The 20,767-nt window shown below is 43.3% G+C and overlaps 1 protein-coding gene across 6 annotated transcripts in view; it reads left to right on the top strand.

The window, feature by feature from the left end:
* kiaa1217 (KIAA1217 ortholog) overlaps positions 1-20,767 on the top strand; it is a 165,732-nt gene that overhangs the window by 15,091 nt on the left and 129,874 nt on the right. For 3 of the 6 annotated variants that reach the window (XM_080417695.1, XM_080417697.1, XM_080417700.1), the window contains exon 1: positions 18,371-19,378. The exons of 1 other annotated variant lie outside the window; for it this stretch is intronic. In XM_080417695.1, coding sequence (XP_080273821.1) covers positions 19,009-19,378 — 370 coding nt within the window. In that variant the 5' untranslated portion in view covers positions 18,371-19,008. Of the gene's footprint in view, positions 1-18,370; positions 19,379-20,767 lie in introns of those variants that run through there. 2 more of the 6 variants (XM_080417699.1, XM_080417698.1) reach the window with 1 other exon arrangement.

The following is a 20,767-nucleotide window of genomic DNA, read 5'->3' on the forward strand; positions in this document are numbered from 1 at the left end:
ACCGTGGAAGAGCTGATACTTGACCACATTATGGCTCTCATCATTCACTGTCCAAATTCTTGACCTCAATTCCCCAGAGAGGCCTGACTATGTAGGACATGAGCTATTTGGTACATTTCAGTGCTCTGGATATTTTCCACTCAACTTCCAACTCTCCTAGAATCTAGAAGACCACATGTACTGTATGCACACAAAACAACTCAAATATATACCTGTTGCTTCCTTTCTTAGCGGCTCAAAACTCATACCATGTTGACTTTTTAAAACATCATTGGCCTATGATATATCACTACTGTCGGGCAGGAACCTTGTATTTTTTGGGCGGTGAAACCGCCCCTATATGTGAGGTTTGGATATTTGCACCCCCCAATCCTGCGCTGTGATTGGCCACCAGTGTACCCCCCTAACCCTGCACCGTGATTGGCCAATCACAGTCTATTCAGGACTGTGATTGGCTAGTGAAACATGACAATTGTGCATAGCCCTATAAATAGGACTATGCACTTAAAAAAACACATTTATTGTTTTTTTTAAGTTAGGGGTGTTGGTCCACAATATTACTTTTCTTTAAGTGAACTTCCATCACTGTGATGACCACTGTGACCACACCTCCCACTTCACACTGGGTGTGATTTTTCATAAATAAATGCAGATTTTGACAGTGCCGTGCAAAAGTAGCAAAAATAGCCAAAATGCTATTTGTTTTTTTGAAATTCTTTTAACATTTTTTAAAATGTCAAGGTTTGTGACACCAAGTTGAATGTGGTTAAGTCTGTCTTTGGGTTTTATAAATATTGAACCAATGAAAAGTATTGTGAGCTTGTGACTAAATAATAACTACATTATTAGATCCTTTGGAACAGAGGTTCTTTTTTCAATTCCCTGAAAAGGAAAGCTTTTGGACGTAAGCTCTAACAATAGTACAACCTTGAACCTAGAACCTTGATACAAGGTTTCCGCCCGACAGCAACGATAATTGCCTTTAGTTCCATAGAGCTAACAAGAGCTAAAAGATGCTGTTACTCCAATAGATGCAGTACTTGTATGGTACTGTACATTGTGGCCTTCATCTGTCCTATACAGTATATGATTACTATAGTATTATATCTGGATATTGTAATATGACAATGCAAGAATTCTGTAAGTCTTGTCTTTTGGTTGTTGTGATCACGTTTGTCTTGTTTTTTCTCTGTTGTGTTATTCTTCTCTTTTGTCTGTTTTCTCGTTTGTTTGTTTGTTTGTTTTTTCTTGTTTTCTTGTTTTTCTTTTTTCCTTTAAGTCAATTTGTTTTGTATGAAAAAGGATAGGCAAAATAAGCCATTGGCTTCAGCCTACTCCTTTTTGGTCTAAATCATATATGATATGATATGATGATATGTTGAATATATTGAATTTATCCTGCTAAGACCAAAATAAAATACTACTACTACTACTACTACTACTACTATATTGCCAGAGGATTAGAATACAGACTACACATACACATGAGCATGTTTTTTGAAGCAGCAGAGGGGAGTGACACAACACAAGGTTTCAGCTTTCACACTGTTTAAAAGGGACTGTGTTCCCTCTCCATAATGTATGAGTCGCTAAAAGGCTGTTCCAGCTCCTCAGGCTGTTGACATGTTGCTAACAGCGAGATTCAGAAGGCCTCAGAGGTGTGTGTGTGTGTGTGTGTGTGTGTGTGTGTGTGTGTGTGTGTGTGTGTGTGTGTGTGTGTGTGTGTGTGTGTGTGTGTGTGTGTGTGTGTGTGTGTGTGTGTGTGTGTGTGTGTGTGTGTCTTTACATTTGGATTCCTTATGCATGTTTTGAAAAGCAGCAGGTGTGTGAGATAAAGTTTACGATATCTTCAAAGATGCCTCTGCTTGCAAACGTTCTGTATTTCGTGGGCTGGGGCTTGAATAGACCTTGGCAGATATTAAACACATTAATCTTTAGCGTGGTTCCCTCGAGGTGACACACTAGTGTTTTGGCTAAGTATGCAAGGCTGTTTTTGCCAAAAGCAGCCACTTGTACAAAGACACATTTAATAGTGAGGATTATCTCTGTGCCCACAGTCACACCCACAGATGACTCTCTCCTCCAGACCGTATCTCCCTGATGCCCCGAATGTAATGGATTGTTTTGATGAAAAAAAATGAACACGTCGTCTGTGTTTATCCCACATACGAGTGGCCAACAGCAGACGGGAGTTTGTGTGTACCTAACGAACAAATCACCATAGGAATAACTGATGAATCAGACTATGCACGTGGAAACACTCGTATTTGCGCATTAGTATAAAATCTGAGCGCACCCACGCTTCGTGAATGAGGCCCATCGTGTGTTATTGTGCAATTGTACCCTACTGACTCACCTGCCAGTGAATGTAGCGATTGTGGATAAACACCCTACTCCTCACCGCTCAACACCCTCCACTGACAGGTGCCCAAAGCCCGTAGGTGTCGCTGGTACAGAGACAAAGATTGCCCCCTCCCCCGGCTTCCCTTATGCGAAAACCTGAAAACGACCACTAGTCCAGGGGCCAAGCCATATTTTGGTACCACCTAAGGTGACCGTAAAGTTTTTGTATTTTAACTAGAGACTACATGTCTCTAGTTTATATTTTGGTATGATAACCCTTCCAATCTTGTAGCTTAATGGCAGTTATCACTACCTACCGACTAATGTATCCGGTAGGAGACACAAAGTAGAATCTTTGCGTCTCCTACCGGAAATACACCCGAGCATCAAATTATTGCGACAAAAACCAAAATATTTCCATGTATTCAAGGCTTCATGGGGTGTGCAATTGATAGAAAATAAATCATTTTTTGGGTGAACTCCTCCTTTAAGTTTCCCAGGGGGACTCTCTACCCATTCAGCTATGACCACCCTAGACAGAAGGAGGGTCAACTTTTACAAGCTTATGGAAAGCAGTCTTTTTGCAAACACCAAAAATCTGAGAAGTTATCAATTGCACACCCCATGAAACCTTGAATACATGGATATATTTTGTTTTTTGTCGCAATCATTTGATGCCCGGGTGTATTTCCGGTAGGAGACACAAAGATTATACTTTGTGTCTCCTACCGGATACATTAGCCGGTAGGTAGTAATAACTGCCATTAAGCTACAAGATTGGAAGGGTTATCATACCAAAATATAAACTAGAGACATGTAGGAAGACAAAAATACAAAAACTTTACGGTCACCTTAGGTGGTACCAATTTGTGAAAATATCAGTGTTGGCCCCTGGACTACACAGGGGATTCAAACCCCTATGGGCCTATTTGGACCTGATCTGTTGTGCAGGGCCAAGATCGCAGGGTGCAATTGCATCAGGGTTGCGTCCAACTTAAGCTGTGGTGGTTAAATGGCACGTTACCTGAGCTCAAATAATAATAATAATACATGCGATTTATATAGCGTTTTAAAGGTACTCAAAGTCGCTTTACAGAAACAAGATAAAAACAACTTTATTAGGAAGAACTAGTTAAAAAAGGTTAACTATAAAAGAAAGGTAAACAAAAGCAGGGGATTGGGATCTTACTTTTTACATCCCCTGCCTTCACCGTAATCCTATAGTGGTCCGCTAATAATAATAAATCGTCCTTTCTACAGGCATCAAATGTGCCTAATGAAGGATCGGCCACAAAGGCATTTAAATCGAAAGGTGCCATCTTGCTCTGATGAACCCACAAAAAAAAACACAAAAAAAAAATCTAAACCTCAAAACCTCCAATTCATTCACCAACAGTGACAAGCCCCCATTTATGTTACGATCCTTAAGTCTAGGAGAGAAGGACGGTGACATAAAGTTGGTGAATGAAATGAGCTTTATAGTTTTTGACCCTTTTTTGATTGCTGACAGAAAGTGACACAGAATTCATATATAAGTACGTGACAGTTAACTTTATATTATACACACTTATAAAGTGACCCCAGTGCAAAAACCAATAAACAAATATAAGAAGCTAACCTACTCTTTTTAACCCCTATCTTACCTAACCTCTACCAAATCAAAATTACATTAAATCCCTAATCTAATCTAACTTCCCTAATCTAAACTAAGCAAAAAGAGGACGGTACAAGAAGCTGGCACTGGTGGTCAACACAAATACACAACAGAGTTGTGTGCATGATACTTTTAACACTTATCTTTGACTCGATGCTACTTTAGCAAGTTCAATTCAAAACAGGGTGCCACTCAAACAGGATAATACATGATACAGAGGGGTACCAAACTTTTAGTCCCCAGAGCACTGATCGCATGTTACACACTGCCAATGTGCACATCTGGTGACAGCTCTTTTATAATGGCCAGGCGTCCTCCTGATTGGTCCACTGGTCTGATGGACGGTCTCCTCCTCAACCAGGTCTCCTCCCACGTAGGCCCTGAGCTGGATAAGCAGGAGTCAGTGGGACTGCCATTAGTGCCATATAACTGCCATCCATAGTAATACATACAATAATAGAAATAAAGAAAGAACCCTCGCATGTAACAGGTAGTGATTAGTATTTTGAAGTCAATTCTGTGCTTGACTGGGAGCCAGTGGAGGTCACGGAGGACTAGTGTGATGTGGTCCCTGGATCGGGTTCTGGTGAGCAGGCGGGCGGCAGAATTTTGTAAGTACTGTAGTTTCTTGAGAACCTTGTTGGTGACGCTGTATAGTAGACTATTGCAGTAGTCGAGTCTGGATGTAATGAAGGCATGAATGAGTGTCAGCAGCAGTGTGTGACAGTGTTGATTTTGACAGCAAATTTTGATTTAGTCTTAGTCATAGTTTCTTGAATAAAATTCCATTTAGTTTTAGTCATATTTTAGTCATCTGAGATGTTTTCATTTTTGTCTAGTTTTAGTCGACTAAATATCATAAGATTATAGTCACTAAATCTACAGTTGATTTAGTCGTCTTAAATGTATTTTGGCGGTGCCTTGATGGCGTCGTAATGCCTGATTTTACACTTGGTTGCATGCTGAAAACAATGTAGATCTGCTATTTTCAGAGCGCAACACCCGAGCGCAACCAAACTTAAAATTATTTTTCTTTTAGTTCTACTGGATCTCTTCTCCACTAGTCCCTCACTAACATTTTAGTCTAGTTTTTATTTGTTGACCAAAATGTCAATATATTTAGTCTTAGTTTTAGTCATCGTAGCTTAGTTTTTATTTCGTTTTTATTTCGTTTTCGTTAGTGAAAAAGGGTAGTCGACGAACATTTTTCGTCATAGTTTTAGTCAACAAAATCATGTGTGATAGGCTGGGACGAAGGCGGGCAATGTTGCGAAGATGAAAGAAGGCAGTTTTAGTGATCTGGTTGACATGGGACTGGAAGGAGAGGGTGGGGTCCAGGATGACACCAAGGTCGCGGACTTGGGTCGAGGGGGTGACAATGGCGCCGTCAATGTTGAGGGAGAAGTCATGAGTGGAGCGGGTGAGGGAGTCTGGGCCAATGATGAGGATTTCAGATTTATTGCAGGAAGTTTGTTTGCATCCATGTTTTGATGTCGGTCAGGCAGGAGGTGAGGGTGGAGTGGGTGGTGGCAGTGGGTGGTGGGGCAGTGATGGTTGTGGAGGGACACGGCACAAAGGGGTTTTATTTAGACTCTCAATTAGTCATGGGTGTGTTTTTTGGCATAACATGAATTAGACCACTCATGCTGTCATTTCCTGTTCCTGGCGCATACACCTGGCGCATAACTATTCAATTGACAGAGAAGCGAAATAGTGAAACACCTCATTTGTCTTCTGCTGAGGAAACAGATGTGCTTGTGCACGAAGTGAAAGCGTGCGACCAATCTAACAGTACGTTTTAACAGCGGGCGACTCTCGGGCGATCGCCGGCGACATCGTCCAAAAGATAAAGAAAATCCATCTTTCATCGCCCCCCCGCCCACTTCGCCCTATCGCCAGTAGTCGCCGGCTCTCATAGACATATAATGCACTTCCGGAAAATACTATCCTGATCGCCCGCTGATCGCCCGCTGTTAAAACGCACCGTAAGGATGACATAATGAGACAGAAAAGAAAAAGAAAAGCCTTACCCTCAATGAATATATCAAGTGAAAACAGGAGGTGGCCCATGTACTGTACCCTCAGTGTCTGTGCTGCTGCTGCTGGCATATTTGGGGCACGCAGTTCCTCCTGTAATGTATTTATTATGTTATATATTATGTATGTTGAATGTAAGTGTTGTGTTGAATACGGATGGATTTTGATTTCAAGCAGTGTGCGCACATTGCAAACCCACATACAGTATATACTGCAGTGGTTCCCAAAATGGGGGTCGGAACCCCCAGGGGTTCCCCAAATGACTTTTGTGCAACATTGTTTTCTCACTCAACAGTAAACAAACCAACATACAGTATAAGTGTGTGCAAGGTATCTGCACATTTCTAAAGTGACAATATAAGGACTTTTTAGGCGTTGGAGCTTGTAGTTGGGCTATTTTCACAATATTTATCTGTGGAACCAAGTCAAACTAATTGTAGTGCCTACAATTCCAAGTGCTTGTCAGGGGTGGGGGGTCCACAGTTCAAATATGATTATTTTGGGGAGTCGTGGCCTGAAAAGTTTGGGAACCCTTGCTGTAGGTCAATCTACAATCTAATACGGTCTTTATATAGCAGGGAAATACTGCGCTCGGGGACTGAGCTAGATTTAAGACCAATTTGGAGTTGGTCTAAGGCGCAGTCACATTTTGAATTTTCTCACTGTAAATGAGATAGCAATGTGCCAGACCACACCTCATTTTAAGACCGTCGATCACGCCCATGGGCACAAGATGGGCGGAAGAGCATTTCATTTGGTAATTATACAACGTGGGTGCTGGGATGTGAAGATTAGTCTGACAAGCGTGTCTGTAGTAAACTAGCAATGATAATTTCACTGCGCCTAGCGCCGTCGAGCGCCGTCTAGCGTCGGGTGTTGTAGGGTCATGACTCCGCAGTGGTGGACAGGAATTGCATCACCCAAGCCGTTATCACACGTTAAATAATAACTGTGTGTGTGTGTGTGTGTGTGTGTGTGTGTGTGTGTGTGCGTGCGTGTGCGTGTGCGTGTGTGCGTGTGTGCGTGCGTGTACGTGAGTGTGTGTGTGAGATTGACAAAATGAATGCATGTGTTTATGTCAGTAGATTAATACCCTGTTGAGAATGGAGGGGTCTTGCTTTAATCTTTGGTGTGGCACTGCTCTCTCTCTCTATGCATCTCTTCCCTGGAAGATTCTGCTGTCCCACAATTGGATAACTGCCTCTCACTCTGATATATTGGTCTCTCTCCTTCGCCCCCCAGCTCTCGCTCTCTTTCTCTCTCTCGCTCTCTTTCTCTCTCTCGCTCTCTTTCTGTCTTGGTCTGTCTGTCTGTCTCTCTCTATCTCTCTCCCCCTCCCTCCCCTCCTCCCTCCCTCCCTCCCTGCCTCCCTCCCCTCCCTCCCTTTCCCTCTGTGGCCCCAGCCACTGAACTAAAATCGATATGCTATAAAGTGAGTGAAGGGTCCTCTTATTTACATCAGTCTTTACGGAGTGGCGGTTTGTCCCTGCTCCTCTCCTCTTTACACACCACTCAGGCATAGTCTGTGTCTGACGGACAGTTTGCCTTTGCTAGAGTAGAAGCCCAGTTCTGTGATTTTTAAGAGGCAACATTGGGGACGTTTTAGGCCCAAAACTAATGTGTGGTCAATTTGACTTCAATAAACTCTGCCTGTTTCTATGCATCGGTGCGTGCGTGCGTGCGTGCGTGCGCGTGCGTGTTGCTCAGTGAGACTACACAATGTCTGCAGGGTTCATTAACACTGAGATTCATTAACATTAACAACACAGGATTTTACTGTTTAGAGTAGGAGTGAAGCATTAGGCCACATGGGGGCCCCAGAGACAGGCTAAGGGTGGACAGATCCTGTGATGACACATGGAGTCCAGACAGAGGACTCAATGTGGATCCTGTCTTACTGAATTCTGCCTACAGTGACTTTGCTTGCTTATATTAAACATCTGCTCATCTGCACATCTTCTGTTCATTTTGTCCATGTTATCCATTGTCCATTTTATGTTCCATTTGCCAGTGTAAAATTAAATATAAAGATTTTTTTTTGATGGATGGTTGTGCAGGATGACCATTTTGAATGTTTTTCATAACTGTTAACCGAAGCTCATTAATGGTTATTATGCAACAGTTAGTTCCGACGAAGCAATCTGATTGGTTGAAATAGCTATCTACCCATGCTTCAAACGAGCATGACAGCACACTTAATAAAAATATAAAAATCAGCTGGGCTGATCAGACACAGACTCTCGCAGAGCAGAGCCGGTGGCTTGGCTAGCAGTTTGCATGGGAAGTTTGTGGCCGTAGTAGCTAAATCATAGACAGTGAAAAGGATGGACAAAGTTACGTCCATAGACTCTACAGACCGTAAATGAAGCCTAGTTTTTCAGAAGTTTCAAATCCACCATCTTTCTAAACTAGAGGCCCTTCATATGAACTGTCACTTCCTATACAGCCTCGATTTACAACTCAGAAGCTGGCCTCTTGAGCTACATTTCATTTAATTCAAAACAATCTTAAATACGATAAGATTGAGCTAACAGTAAAGTTTTGTTTCTCTATGTGTCCAGTCTGAGAAAAGTTGTCTGGCGTGGCTGAGTAAACAAGGACTCTGTCTGTCTCTGTCAGACGGACCCATGTATTTCCAGGATAACAGAGATAACACAGTCGCAGAAAGGTTGTTATTTTGAGAGAGAAATGTCCCGCAATATGAATACATTTTTATATGTGTTCCACTGATAGAAACCCCATAAATCTTTCCCATAGAGATTTTTGAAAATATTTACATACATTATTTTAAGCCTGGAACCAAGCCACCCAGGCTCCTGGTAAATCATGACCATAAAACATTTGATTCTGTGTCAAAAAATATTTGAAAAGCGCAAAGAAAGGGTATTTATTACATAAAAGTATAATATAATTAAAATTTCAAATTTGTTTTGACAGAATCAAATGTTTTATGGCCATGATTCACCAGGAGCCTGGATGGCTTGGTTCCAGGCTTAAAATAATTAATATAAATATTTTCAGAAATCTCTATGGTAAAGATTTATGGGGTTTCTATCTGTGGAACCACAAAATGTCCATCACTGCTATGCCCTATTGTAGTAGTTGGGGAGAGAACAGTTTAGAGAGTCAAACCTATGATCTGAATAGTTATTCTTATACATTCTCTCATTGGGTAAACATCTATGAAATAATAGTGTAATTAAACTGTTTATCATTTTGCTGGGGTCCCCATGCACTCCCCCAAAGACCCCTGGGAGTCCCCAGACCCAATGTTGAGAACCACTGTTCTAAGCATTTTGGTTTACAAAGGCTTCTACTCATTTCCAGTAATGATATTTCACAACTCAAGGCAATATGATTGGCATTATGCCTCATACTGCCTCATTATCTCTTGAGGCAGTTTTCTTTTCTTTCAGAATGACACATCATCCCAAGAACAGACAGCATTTAAGATCCTTAGTTTCAGTATGATGCATTAAATAAGACAGCGGTTCCCCAAAGTGGGGTCTGGGGACCCCAGGGGTCCTTGAGGTGTTCCAGGGGGTCCCCAGCAAAATTAGGCTACAGTATAGCATCACAATCTGTTTAACCACTTTAAACCACTTTTTTTTAAAGAGACTGGTGTCTCTACTCTGACTCGTGGCCTAAGACTCGAGACTCGACTCGGACTTGACCCTCAAAAACTCGAGGCTCGACTCGGACTCGAGCTCAGAGATTTGTGGGCGTCTCTGACTCAAGGCAATATGATGTTTATCCCTTGGGGCAGTTTTTTTTTCTTTCAGAATGACACATCATCCCAAGAATATGATTTTATCCCTTGAGGGAGTTTTATTTTTCGTTCAGAATGACACATCATCCCAAGAACAGACAGCATTTAAGATCCTTAGTTTCAGTATGATGCATTACATAAGACAGGGGGTCCCCAGCAACATTTGTTAATATACATAGCATCACAATCTCTTTAACCACTTTAACCCTATATACCGTATATATCGACTATTTAAAAACAGCCAATCTACAAGCTCACAACGCGTAGCGATTTCACGCTTAACTTGTAGATCAGCTATTTTCCAAAACTTTTGAAAACATTCGAAGAATGTTTAATATTTTTTAACAATTTCAACAACACAAATCTTGTATCTGGCACGAGACCTTTTCAGATGCGGGTCCACACAGCCAAATACATATTAATAAATATTAACGTGACGTCAGGCTGTGATATTGGAACCGATTTAATTCAAGTCTAGGCAAGTCCACTCTGCTGTGTGTAATAGTGAAAATCCAAACACCAAAGTAGAGACACAGTGCTGTCCTGTGTTGGGCTGTCATCAGTGTTGCCATGTCTGCTTATTATAAGCGACTTTGGGCTTGTTTTTCTGTAAAGTTGCTTGTAAATATTGGTAGTTGCAGGTTGCTTTTTTTGGGGCTTGTTTCTAAAGTGTAGTTGCTTATTTGGGCTTCTTTCATAATGTTGTTTAAACCAGTGGTTCTCAAACATTTTCATATCAAGAACTTCCAAATGAATAATATTTGTCTATGAACCCCTATCTGAAAAGAGTTTGTGCCAGGGATCCCCCTTACACGATTTGTGTTGTTAAAACGTTTAAAAAATATTAGCAGATTATTATAGCAGATCTACAAGCTCACAAGCTATTTTCAAATAGCCGATGTAACAGTATATAGGTTTAACCAATTAAACCCCAGCACCGGTATTGTGGGGAAAGCTTTCGCTGAAAATAGCAGATATCGGCTATTCAGCTATTCGGCTATTTTAAGCTTTCCCCAAAATAACAGAAAACTTAAAAGACACTAGTATTGAGCCCCGAGGGACTCCAGTTACCCATAAAGTTTATAAGTGGTTAAATTATCTTTTGACTGAGCGATGATGTGTGCCAGGAGATAAGTAGCCTCTTCCCACCCCCATGATTGGCACGTGGCATTCAGTCATATGGGATACCGCATGGGGCGGCTGTTGTCCCAGCCAGGGAATGGTTGAGTAGCGTAGCGGGATGGACACGGCCCTTGATACTAATTACCTCTGACTGTCAGTGTGTGTCCATAGTCTGGAGGCTCAGCGCTCTCTCTCTCTCTCTCCACAGAACAAAGAGTATATGCGCTGCAGCAGCGGGAATGCATAAGCATACACACAGCTCCATAAGTCCTTGTTGTTGTTGATCATGTGGTGTTTCCAGCAGTGGTGTGAAGTAACTACATTTACTCAAGTACTGTACTTAAGTACAATTTTGAGGTACTTTTACTTTACTGGAGTATTTCCAATTGTCTATACTTTTACTTCTACTCCACTACATCTCACAGGCAGATATTGTACTTAAACTCCACTACAATTATTTGAAAACTTTAGTTACTAGTTATTTTGCAGATATAAATTATTACATTATAAAACATACATTAAACACTTTAGCCCTATTTTATACCTAGGCTATTTGAAAATAGCCGATCTACAAGCTCACAACGTGTCGCATCTCGACGCGTTGTGAACTTGTAGAAATGCTATTTTCAAACATTCTAGTACTTTTACTTTTGGTACTTTAAGTACATTTTGACACCAATACTTTTGTACTTTTACTTAAATTTTGAATTCCAGACTTTTACTTTTAACAGAGTACTTCTACATTGCAGTATTGATACTTTTACTTAAGTAAAACACTTGAGTACTTTTCCCACCACTGGTTTCAAGTCACATGTTCTTTTCATGAGTTCATGAACTGCAAAGTCTCTGATGAAATATTGATTGTTTTCTGGGGTGAGACATTGTTATTCTGTTGAACTCTCTATTTCTTTTTTTTTTACTGTAGCCTCTGGTGCAATTTGAACCGGGTGCGCTTTGCAAATGACACACTTTTAATCATATAATCAACAGAATCCAATCTAGCTGACGTGGCGATTTCCTATGTAGGTGCTGCTGCTGCTTGTGTTGCTATGCGTTTGTTTTATAGATTGTTTTACAGCATTCCCGTCTGATTATACTGTGTGTGTGTGTGTGTGTGTGTGTGTGTGTGTGTGTGTGTGTGTGTGTGTGTGTGTGTGTGTGTGTGTGTGTGTGTGTGTGTGTGTGTGTGTGTGTGTGTGTGTGTGTGTGTGTGTGTGTGTGTGGAATTTGAGAAATATAGGCTACATTATTTTCAGCTTTAGTGTTAGGGTTAAGAATGGAGGGTAAAAAAAATAAAAATGACATTCATAAAATCATTATCCTAACATGTTGATGTCCTCACAAGTATAGTAATACAAATGTGTGTGTGTGTGTGTGTGTGTGTGTGTGTGTGTGTGTGTGTGCGTGTGCGTGCGTGTGTGTGTGTGTGCACAACATTGTACGTGTGTGTACGTGTTAAAGAGAGTCAAGCCTACAGTATGTGCTGCACTTGTACATGACACCTGGACCATCTCACAGTGCCAGTCAACACCACAGGCCACAATGTTTATGTTGTGTTTACTGCATGTTAATTAGTGCTTGTGTTGTGCATGCAGTGCACGTGATCACCAGACTGCAGATGCTCTTCTGTGGTGTAAATTCAGTGAGTTAATGAGACGCCTGAAGACGAATGCCTCCCTAACCGTCAATAGTGTCGTCATAAAGTGGTGGAAGAAGTACTAAAAGTCTGGTATTCACAATTTACTTGGGTAAAAGTGCAAAAGTATTGGCATCAAAATATACTTAAAGTACCAAAAGTAAAAGTACTCGTTTCGCAGAATGTCCCATTTCACAAGTTTTCAAAATGTATAGAAATCTTTTGAAAATAGCGGAAGTATATGAAGTGCTGAAGTGTCTTGTAATAATAATCAAAATCTGCAAAGTAACTAGTATCTATAAGTTTTCAAATAAATGTAGTGGAGTAAAAGTACAATATTTGGATGTGAGATGTAGTGGAGTACAAGTACTCAAGTACAGTACTGTACTTCAGTAGAAGTACTTAGTTACTTTCCACCACTGGTATCATGGTATGGCTCAGATAGTTACAGTGCGTGATAGAATGCAGGAGACAAACATGACTCCTCTGGATTTAGAAAATACACTGTCTAAACTTTATTTTAATCCATCCCTTCCCCACACTAACCTGACAAATTAATCCCCAGTGATGCTCTCTGTGAAGTAGGCCTGTGCGTGTTTATTCCACCCAGCCAGTAAATACTTGCTACTATGCTCAAGGTACAGCAGAGCGCATAGGACATTAATTGTGTTTGCAGCCTAATCTAAAAGTTAACAATCCATTGAGAGTCTAGAATGATTTTCTAATCTATCTCATCTTAAGTTTTACTGCTTGAAATACTCCACAATAGCAAAGGCATGCGCTCCTCTTTGTCAGTGGTGTAAAGTAACTAAGTACATGTACTCAAGTACTGTAAAATTTTCAGTACTTTTACTTCTACTCCCCTACATCTCAGAGGCAAACATAATACTTTTACTCCACTACAATTATTTGAAAACTTTAGTCACTAGTTACTTTGCAGATATACATTATTACATTATAAAACATACAATAACCACTTTAGCCCTATTCTATACCGAGGCTATTTGAAAATAGGCGATCTACAAGCTCACAACGCGTTGCATGTGTGAGCTTGTAGATCTGCTATTTTCAAACATTTTAGTACTTTTACTTTGGTACTTTAAGCATATTTTGATGCCAATACTTTTGTACTTTTACTCAAGTAACATTTCGAACACAGGCCTTTTACTTGTAACAGAATATTTTTGCATTGTGGTATTGCTACTTTTACGTAAGTAAAACATCCGAGTACTTTACCCACCACTGCTCTTTGTTGATGCGGGGGCTGCTGTGCGTGGACAGATCATCTCGTTGCACAGCACACGAGCTTGACCCAGTTTGGCAGCGGACCAGCTCTCTGTGGGCGAGTCGTTTCTAACCCGTGCCCCCGCTTTTAATAACGGCCATTCAGTGCGAACAGCCAGTTAATTAACAGAAATACCACAGAGGCACTCAGACAACCCTCACCGACCCTACCATGATAAGACGGGCCTAGACTCCAGTGTCTCCGCTGAGTCAATCAGTAACTCCCACTGGCCAACGCGCACTCTTCATGGACTGTAAACAGCCACGCCGCGGTGCAAGGGATTTATTCTGTAACAAGGGTGCAGTGTAGCCAGAGCGGACCTCTCCTCTAATAGTCCACGGCGTAAACCTTTCAAACAGCCTAAACCTTTCAACCCCCAAGTTGCCCGTTCCCCTGCCTTTACTGTCAGTATTGTTAAACAGTTGGCTTGCCGGCTTATGGAAAGATATGCAAGTGGATGGAAGCCGAAACTCGCCAGTCGGCCACAGACCTGTGGTGGCATTTTCTCTCTACAACCGTGGGTGGCAGAGTGTGGTGAATTACATTTTGCCACCCAAGCGTTTTAATTCGGTGCCAGTTTCAACCACCTCAATCTTCGCTCAGTGTTTCGCTGCACGTTTCTGCCGCCGCGCCGTTTGAAATGCAAATGGCGGTCGTGCCCAGACGACGCGTGCAGATCAGAATGTATTATTTGATACGTGGATGTGCTTTATGATCTATCACATTGCGCGCACAAAAAAAAACTTTAATTGAGAAAAGTTTCTAAAATTACATCCTGCCATAACTACTGTGTTATTTAAGGGCTTTGAAGTTAGCTGTGCGTCTGCCTGCTGTACAATCAGGCATGGCTTGAAAGCTGAGGGGGAGCTGGGAGCCATCCAATCCACATACTGTATGAGGGTTTTGATTTACTCACACACACACACACACACACACACACACACACACACACACACACACACACACACACACACACACACACACACACACACACACACACAGGGAAGGAGGGACTGAGAGTCGGGAAGAGTTTAACTTAATCTGTACTGTAATTGCCTAGACCTAAGATATTGTTTCTTCAACAGAAGCATGTGGGCAGAATATGCATGCGTGTATTTGTTTCCATGTTTATTTTTATTTTTTTTACCATTATTTATCAAGGTTTCATAAAAGCCTTAGTATTACAATGTGGTATAGTTAATGGAACTTAGCCACTGTGCTCGAACAGAGGTTTTGTGTACATGATTTGCTCTCACTGCAAGTTTTTGCAGAGTAAAATGTACAGTAACATCTAGTATTATTTGATCTCATGGACATTTCATCTCTCTCTCACTCTCTCTCTCTTTCTCTCTCTCTCTCTCTTGCTCTCTCTATCCATATTTATCCCTCTCTTTCGCTCCTGCCAAATCCACAAGACGTTGAACAGCTCCATGGAGAGGTTATTAGGTTTTAACCTTAGGTGGAGACCTACCCACTTAACACTATATATATATATATATAGGTCAACATACTTCCCTTCTGCTTGTGCAGATAATATGTTATTTCATAGGAATGAAATGACTGTTATCTGGACTCTGGTGTGTCATGTTTGGACGGCTTATAGTGTGCAATAGTCACAAACAGTGTTGGGGGAAGGGAAACGTGTTATGTGGGGGGGATTGTGGAAATCTCTTGCATGGAATTTGTGCATGGTATTTGTGTGTGTGTGTGTGTGCGTGTGCATGCGTGCGTGCGTGCGTGCATGCGAACTATGAATGACCCATAAAGCACTTTTTTAAAGCTCCCACTATAGCAGTTGCATTTACAGTACACTCGTGTCATCCCCGCTTTAAAGCGAAACGGTGGGAAAGCCGTGGTGGCATATGGAAAACACCAGAATGTGGCTTTTTCTATATCGGGAGTCTTCAACATCCCCTCTCATTTGGATGATATCTAAGTGGTATGGCCCTGACGTGGAGAGGAACCCTCCCCGCTATGCCTGATTTATACTTGGGTCGCGCACCCGGAAATAGCAGATCTACAAGCTCCCATCGCGCTGCAATGCCTATTTTCACACAAAATGAGCATTTTGTGTGAAAAAGTCTAAATCACCCTTAACACTATGGCACTATGGTGCAGTGGTGTGTGTGTGTAGCTTCTATAAATGTGTGAGTTGTCCTGTTGCACTGTTGTTGATCCAGTGTTTACTGGAATCCGTTTTCCAGTGTCAAAGTCTCTCATCACCCGGTTGACACATCCCTGTGCATTGTGCAACACGTGTTCATTTCACACTCGGGTTGCTGATGCACCGCTTGTCACTCACAGCCTCACAGACCAGACAGTGTTTGTCTGCAACGCTGGATAACGATTCTGTTGACAGATTGTAGACTGGGGTTACTAGCGGGAGAGTCATACCGTTGCCTGTGAGGTCAGGTGCAATTATCGAGGCTTCTGTTCTACTGTCCATTTTTGTTAAATAGGGCTAACATCGCTATCGTCTGTGGGGTCCTCAAAATAGCAAAGAAAATAGCGAAAATAGCAAACGTTGCAGATCTCCAAGCTCAAAACACGTCGCTTCGTGCCGCGTTTCGAGCTTGTGGATCTGCTACTTTTTATACTTTTATGTGACGCTGTAGTATGATCAAGTAGGGCGTAATTTCTTCGGGAAAAAACACAAAAAAAGTTAAAATATGGAGATAAGAGGTTTCTGCCGGACAGCGACGCTATATTAGCCTGGTAAACACCCCCTCCCTCCGGAAATCTCATGCATTGCATTGCATTTGGTTTCAGGAAGGAGGGTCTGGGATTGCTCACAGAGTAAAGCTGCCCGAACCGCTGCGCATACGAACCAATCAGCGGCTGCTAGGGGCGGGATCATCCAATCACCTGCCTAGTAGCTTGAAAAAATGAAACTCCGTCTGTCATCGATTCTGCGCCCGGAGTCTCAGATGCAAGTACGCTGTGAAACAAAATGTGTGTCGCAAGCTTCTTCCATTTGACGGAGTGAGGTTAACGCTATATAACATCCCATGATAAAATGTGTGTTGTGTCAGCGGCTGCCCTGCTAAACGCTGATTGTGAACGATGCTTGACATGCTTGCTCTCTGTTGGAGATGATGGCGTTGTAGTGGGGCAGATAATACTGTGGGGATGCACAATGGCTCGCTCCCAGCGCCTCATCAAAGAAGACTGGAAATGTTTTCCACTCGGCAGCAGAGGAGTTAGTTGAGAGTGTGAGAGGCGGATTCTGTTCTATTTATTTATTATTTGCAGTTGCAGACTGACTGACCCTGACAGTTGTTACATTCTCAGTTAAACTAACATTCCACATTTTACCGTGAGGATTTGTTCGGGGAGAAAAAGTTTGTGATAACTTTTTTGCATCCTCTCAGCCAGAACTGCTCTCTGTAACCCACGCACTCACAACACACACACACACACACACACACACACACACACACACACACACACACACACACACGCACAGCCAAACGCACATGGAACTCACTGAAACCTGCGCTGTTAATCCTCCCCTTCTTTATGCTCTTTTTAATGCTCTGTACATTCCACCATTGTGTGTGTGTGTGTGTGTGTGTGTGTGTGTGTGTGTGTGTGTGTGTGTGTGTGTGTGTGTGTGTGTGTGTGTGTGTGTGTGTGTGTGTGTGTGTGTGTGTGTGTGTGTGTGTGTGTGTGTGTGCGTGCGTGCGTGCGAGAACAAGTTCAAATGTGTTTTGCAGCTTACGTTAGTGCGAACATTGTGTCACATGATCACATGTGAGGAGTGAAGATGATCTCGTCTGAAGGAATGGAGAGAAGAAAAAATACGTAATTAAAGTTGACCAGAAACAGAAAGGAGGAGAGAAAAAAAGATATGCATGCGAAGCCCGTGATGGAGCAGGAGTGTTCATCTGACGCGCGCGCGCTCGCGTACACACACACACGCACACGCACACGTGCGCGCGGATTCAGCAGCTGCACCTGAAGAGCAGGGATCCTCAGCTCAAGAATCCCCTGGCACTTTTATATTGTCGTCTCTCTCTCACTCTCTCTCCCTCTATCGCTCTACCTCATTCCCACCAACTCCCCCCTCTCTCTCTCTCCCTCTCTCTCTCTCCCTCTCTCTCTCACTCTCTCCCTGCCTGAGCTGTGGAATGGTCACCCACTGAGCATCAGCAAAGAACAAAAAAAAAGAAGAAAAGAAACACAGCGAGGGAACTGAAAACCGAATCAGAAGAGCAGGCACAGGAGAACGGACAGACGGACGGGAGATTGAACGGACGGGAGAAGTGGAACGGATGAGGTAGGAGAGAGAGCGACAGAGGGAGGGGAGGGAGGAGAGAAGGAGCGTCTCAAAGTTGACAGCCCACGTTTGTGATGGAGCGCAGAAGACCGAACGGGAGCATGGGAATTTAAGGAAAGCTAAAAAAGAGAAGAGAGAAGACCGGAGTGACACACCAGAACGACGGGGGAGAGAAAGAGAGAGAAAGAGAAAAAAAGGGAGATTAAAAACTGGAATTGTGCTGACTCTGAAAAAATCTCACTGCTTTGGCACAGAACGACCTGTCACTCCACTGATTTACCCACAGTCACTCACACACACACACACACACACACACACACACACACACACACACACACACACACACACACACACACACACACACACACACACTAATGCACACACACTCACTCACACACTAACAAACACTCGCACTCGCTCAACACACACAAACACACACACACACACACACACACACACACACACACACACACACACACACACACACACACACACACACACACACACACTGTGGTGTTTGCTTTGGAGGATGATCCCAGGAGGAGACCACGCCAGGAGACAAGAACACCTTCCAAGGAGCTGTTAACACCCCCCTCCATTGCCCTCACTCTCCACCTCTCCTCTGCCTTCCCAAAAGTACCCTCCCACCTGGCCCTCTCTCAGCCTACCTGCACCAGTCACAACTCGCTGAGCAGTAGGGACTTTCTCTCTCACACACACACACACACACACACAGTCTTCTCACCAAGAGCCAAGAAGACCCTGGATTACCCTTGGGACCCCGGCTGCAGAACAGGCTGTGACTCAGAGAGAGAGAGAGATTGAAAGTGTGTATGTGTGGAGCGTCTTCTCTGTGGATCCGCAGACTTGTCAGACCCCCAGCATGTCCAAAGCCTCCAGGCTGGCGCGGCCCGCGTCCACGGGGCCGGGATCCAAGCTGGCCCTGAGGAAGGAATGCCCTGGCGCGGCGAACGGGAGTAGAGCGCCACGGGTGGTGAGCGTGGGCGAGAAGCTGATGAGGGCTGGCAGCGACGGCGTCGTGGCCAAACAGAAGGCCTCGGCGCCTGCCGCCGCCACGCCGCTTCCACAGGACAAAGCGCAGAGCAAGTCGCAGCCTGAGACTCCGGCGATGAACGCGACCCACGCTCAGGTGGGCTCGGGGGCGAACCAGGCTCAGAGTGTGGAGATGGTCCCGCCCAAGAGCAGACTCAGCCCGCCTAAAGTCTCAGCGCAACAACAGGGAGGCGTGCAAAGTAAGTACCGAGACTAACGCATCACGGACTGGCGCTCTGCGTGCTTAACACGAGTTAAGTTATAAGCCAGATGTGTGTGCTAAGAGGGCGGTTTTGTAACGATTTTGTAACAAGTGTTTGGCTACAATCAGCCAGTGCAATCAGTCACACATTTGACATTTGCATCCAATTGTCATTGCCACTGTTATACTGAAATATGTTGCCACTTACCTTTTCTGTGGACTATGCATTTACTGCTTTCTCCAGTTTACACCCTTTCTGCTCATCTTCCGCAGCTGCTTTGTATTTACATGCTTATCTGTGGAAAGTACATTCAATACACTGGGGATGAGGGGAATTCTCTTCTGTGTTCCTTTTCAGTTTCTGCTTGTGTGTGTAACTGGTATTAGTAATGCCGGGATGTATTGGTGTGCGTGGATTATATCCTCATATCTGCTGATCTACTTGGATCCGTCCAGTGGAATAATAGGGTGGATTGGCATTGTCTGGGATTGGCTTGATACTAAACCAACAGTTCTTTAGAATGAGTGTTGACTTTTCCAACATCCTTGACTAGGAAGGAGGTGGAGGTGAAAAGGCCTCAGACACCTGATAAAGCTGACTCTCAGAAGTCAGGACACATCATTTTGTAGTATAGCTAGAGGACTATACAGAGCTATATTGAGTGTGCGTTATCTCTCCCTGTTTGAATGTTGCTGTCAGTACCAGCAGCTCCTCTTTCCTACTTTATCATTGTAGAGAGAAAGACATTCATTGCTTTGGCAGACATATGTTTCCCATGTCAACAGAGCCCACTTGAATTGAAATGAATGGAGACGGCTCTTATCACTCCCCTTTTGGCCCTCTAACCCACATTCCCAACTCTGCAGGGGTCCGGAGTTACCCCGCCCACGGTATTGTAAGGCCACAGTCATCTCACAGTTCTGTCAGGCAGCACTGAATAGCCACGGTTGTTAGAGACGTGAGGAATTTGTGCCCATTGCATATACAATTAACTCAGGTAAGTTTAAAAGTCTGATTGACAGGCTGGCCCTTTTTTTTCTCCTTCTTATTTGGCTTGCCATGCATACACTTGTTTGTCTGTTTCACGGTTTCCTGTCAATCAGCATGCTTGTCTGAGAAAACGATTCCCATTCCGTGTGAGGGATAGGTTTGTAAACTCAAAAACAAGAGGGGTGGGAGTTTGGGGTTGGGATAAGGGGGCTGAGGGGGGTGGGGGTGGGGTTGGTTGAGGGGTTGGCTGAGTCAAATGAGAGGGTGACAGAAGGAGGTCAGGAATGCGAGCTGGGCATGCTGGGAAATCTGAAATCTACAGGTCTGGATCCTTTTTGCTGAGTGTGTGCGCACGCGCGTGCATGTGTGTGTGTGTGTGTGTGTGTGTGTGTGCGC

This window comes from Gymnoscopelus braueri (assembly GCF_963280865.1).
Source record: "Gymnoscopelus braueri genome assembly, chromosome: 21".
Lineage (NCBI taxonomy): Eukaryota > Metazoa > Chordata > Actinopteri > Myctophiformes > Myctophidae > Gymnoscopelus > Gymnoscopelus braueri.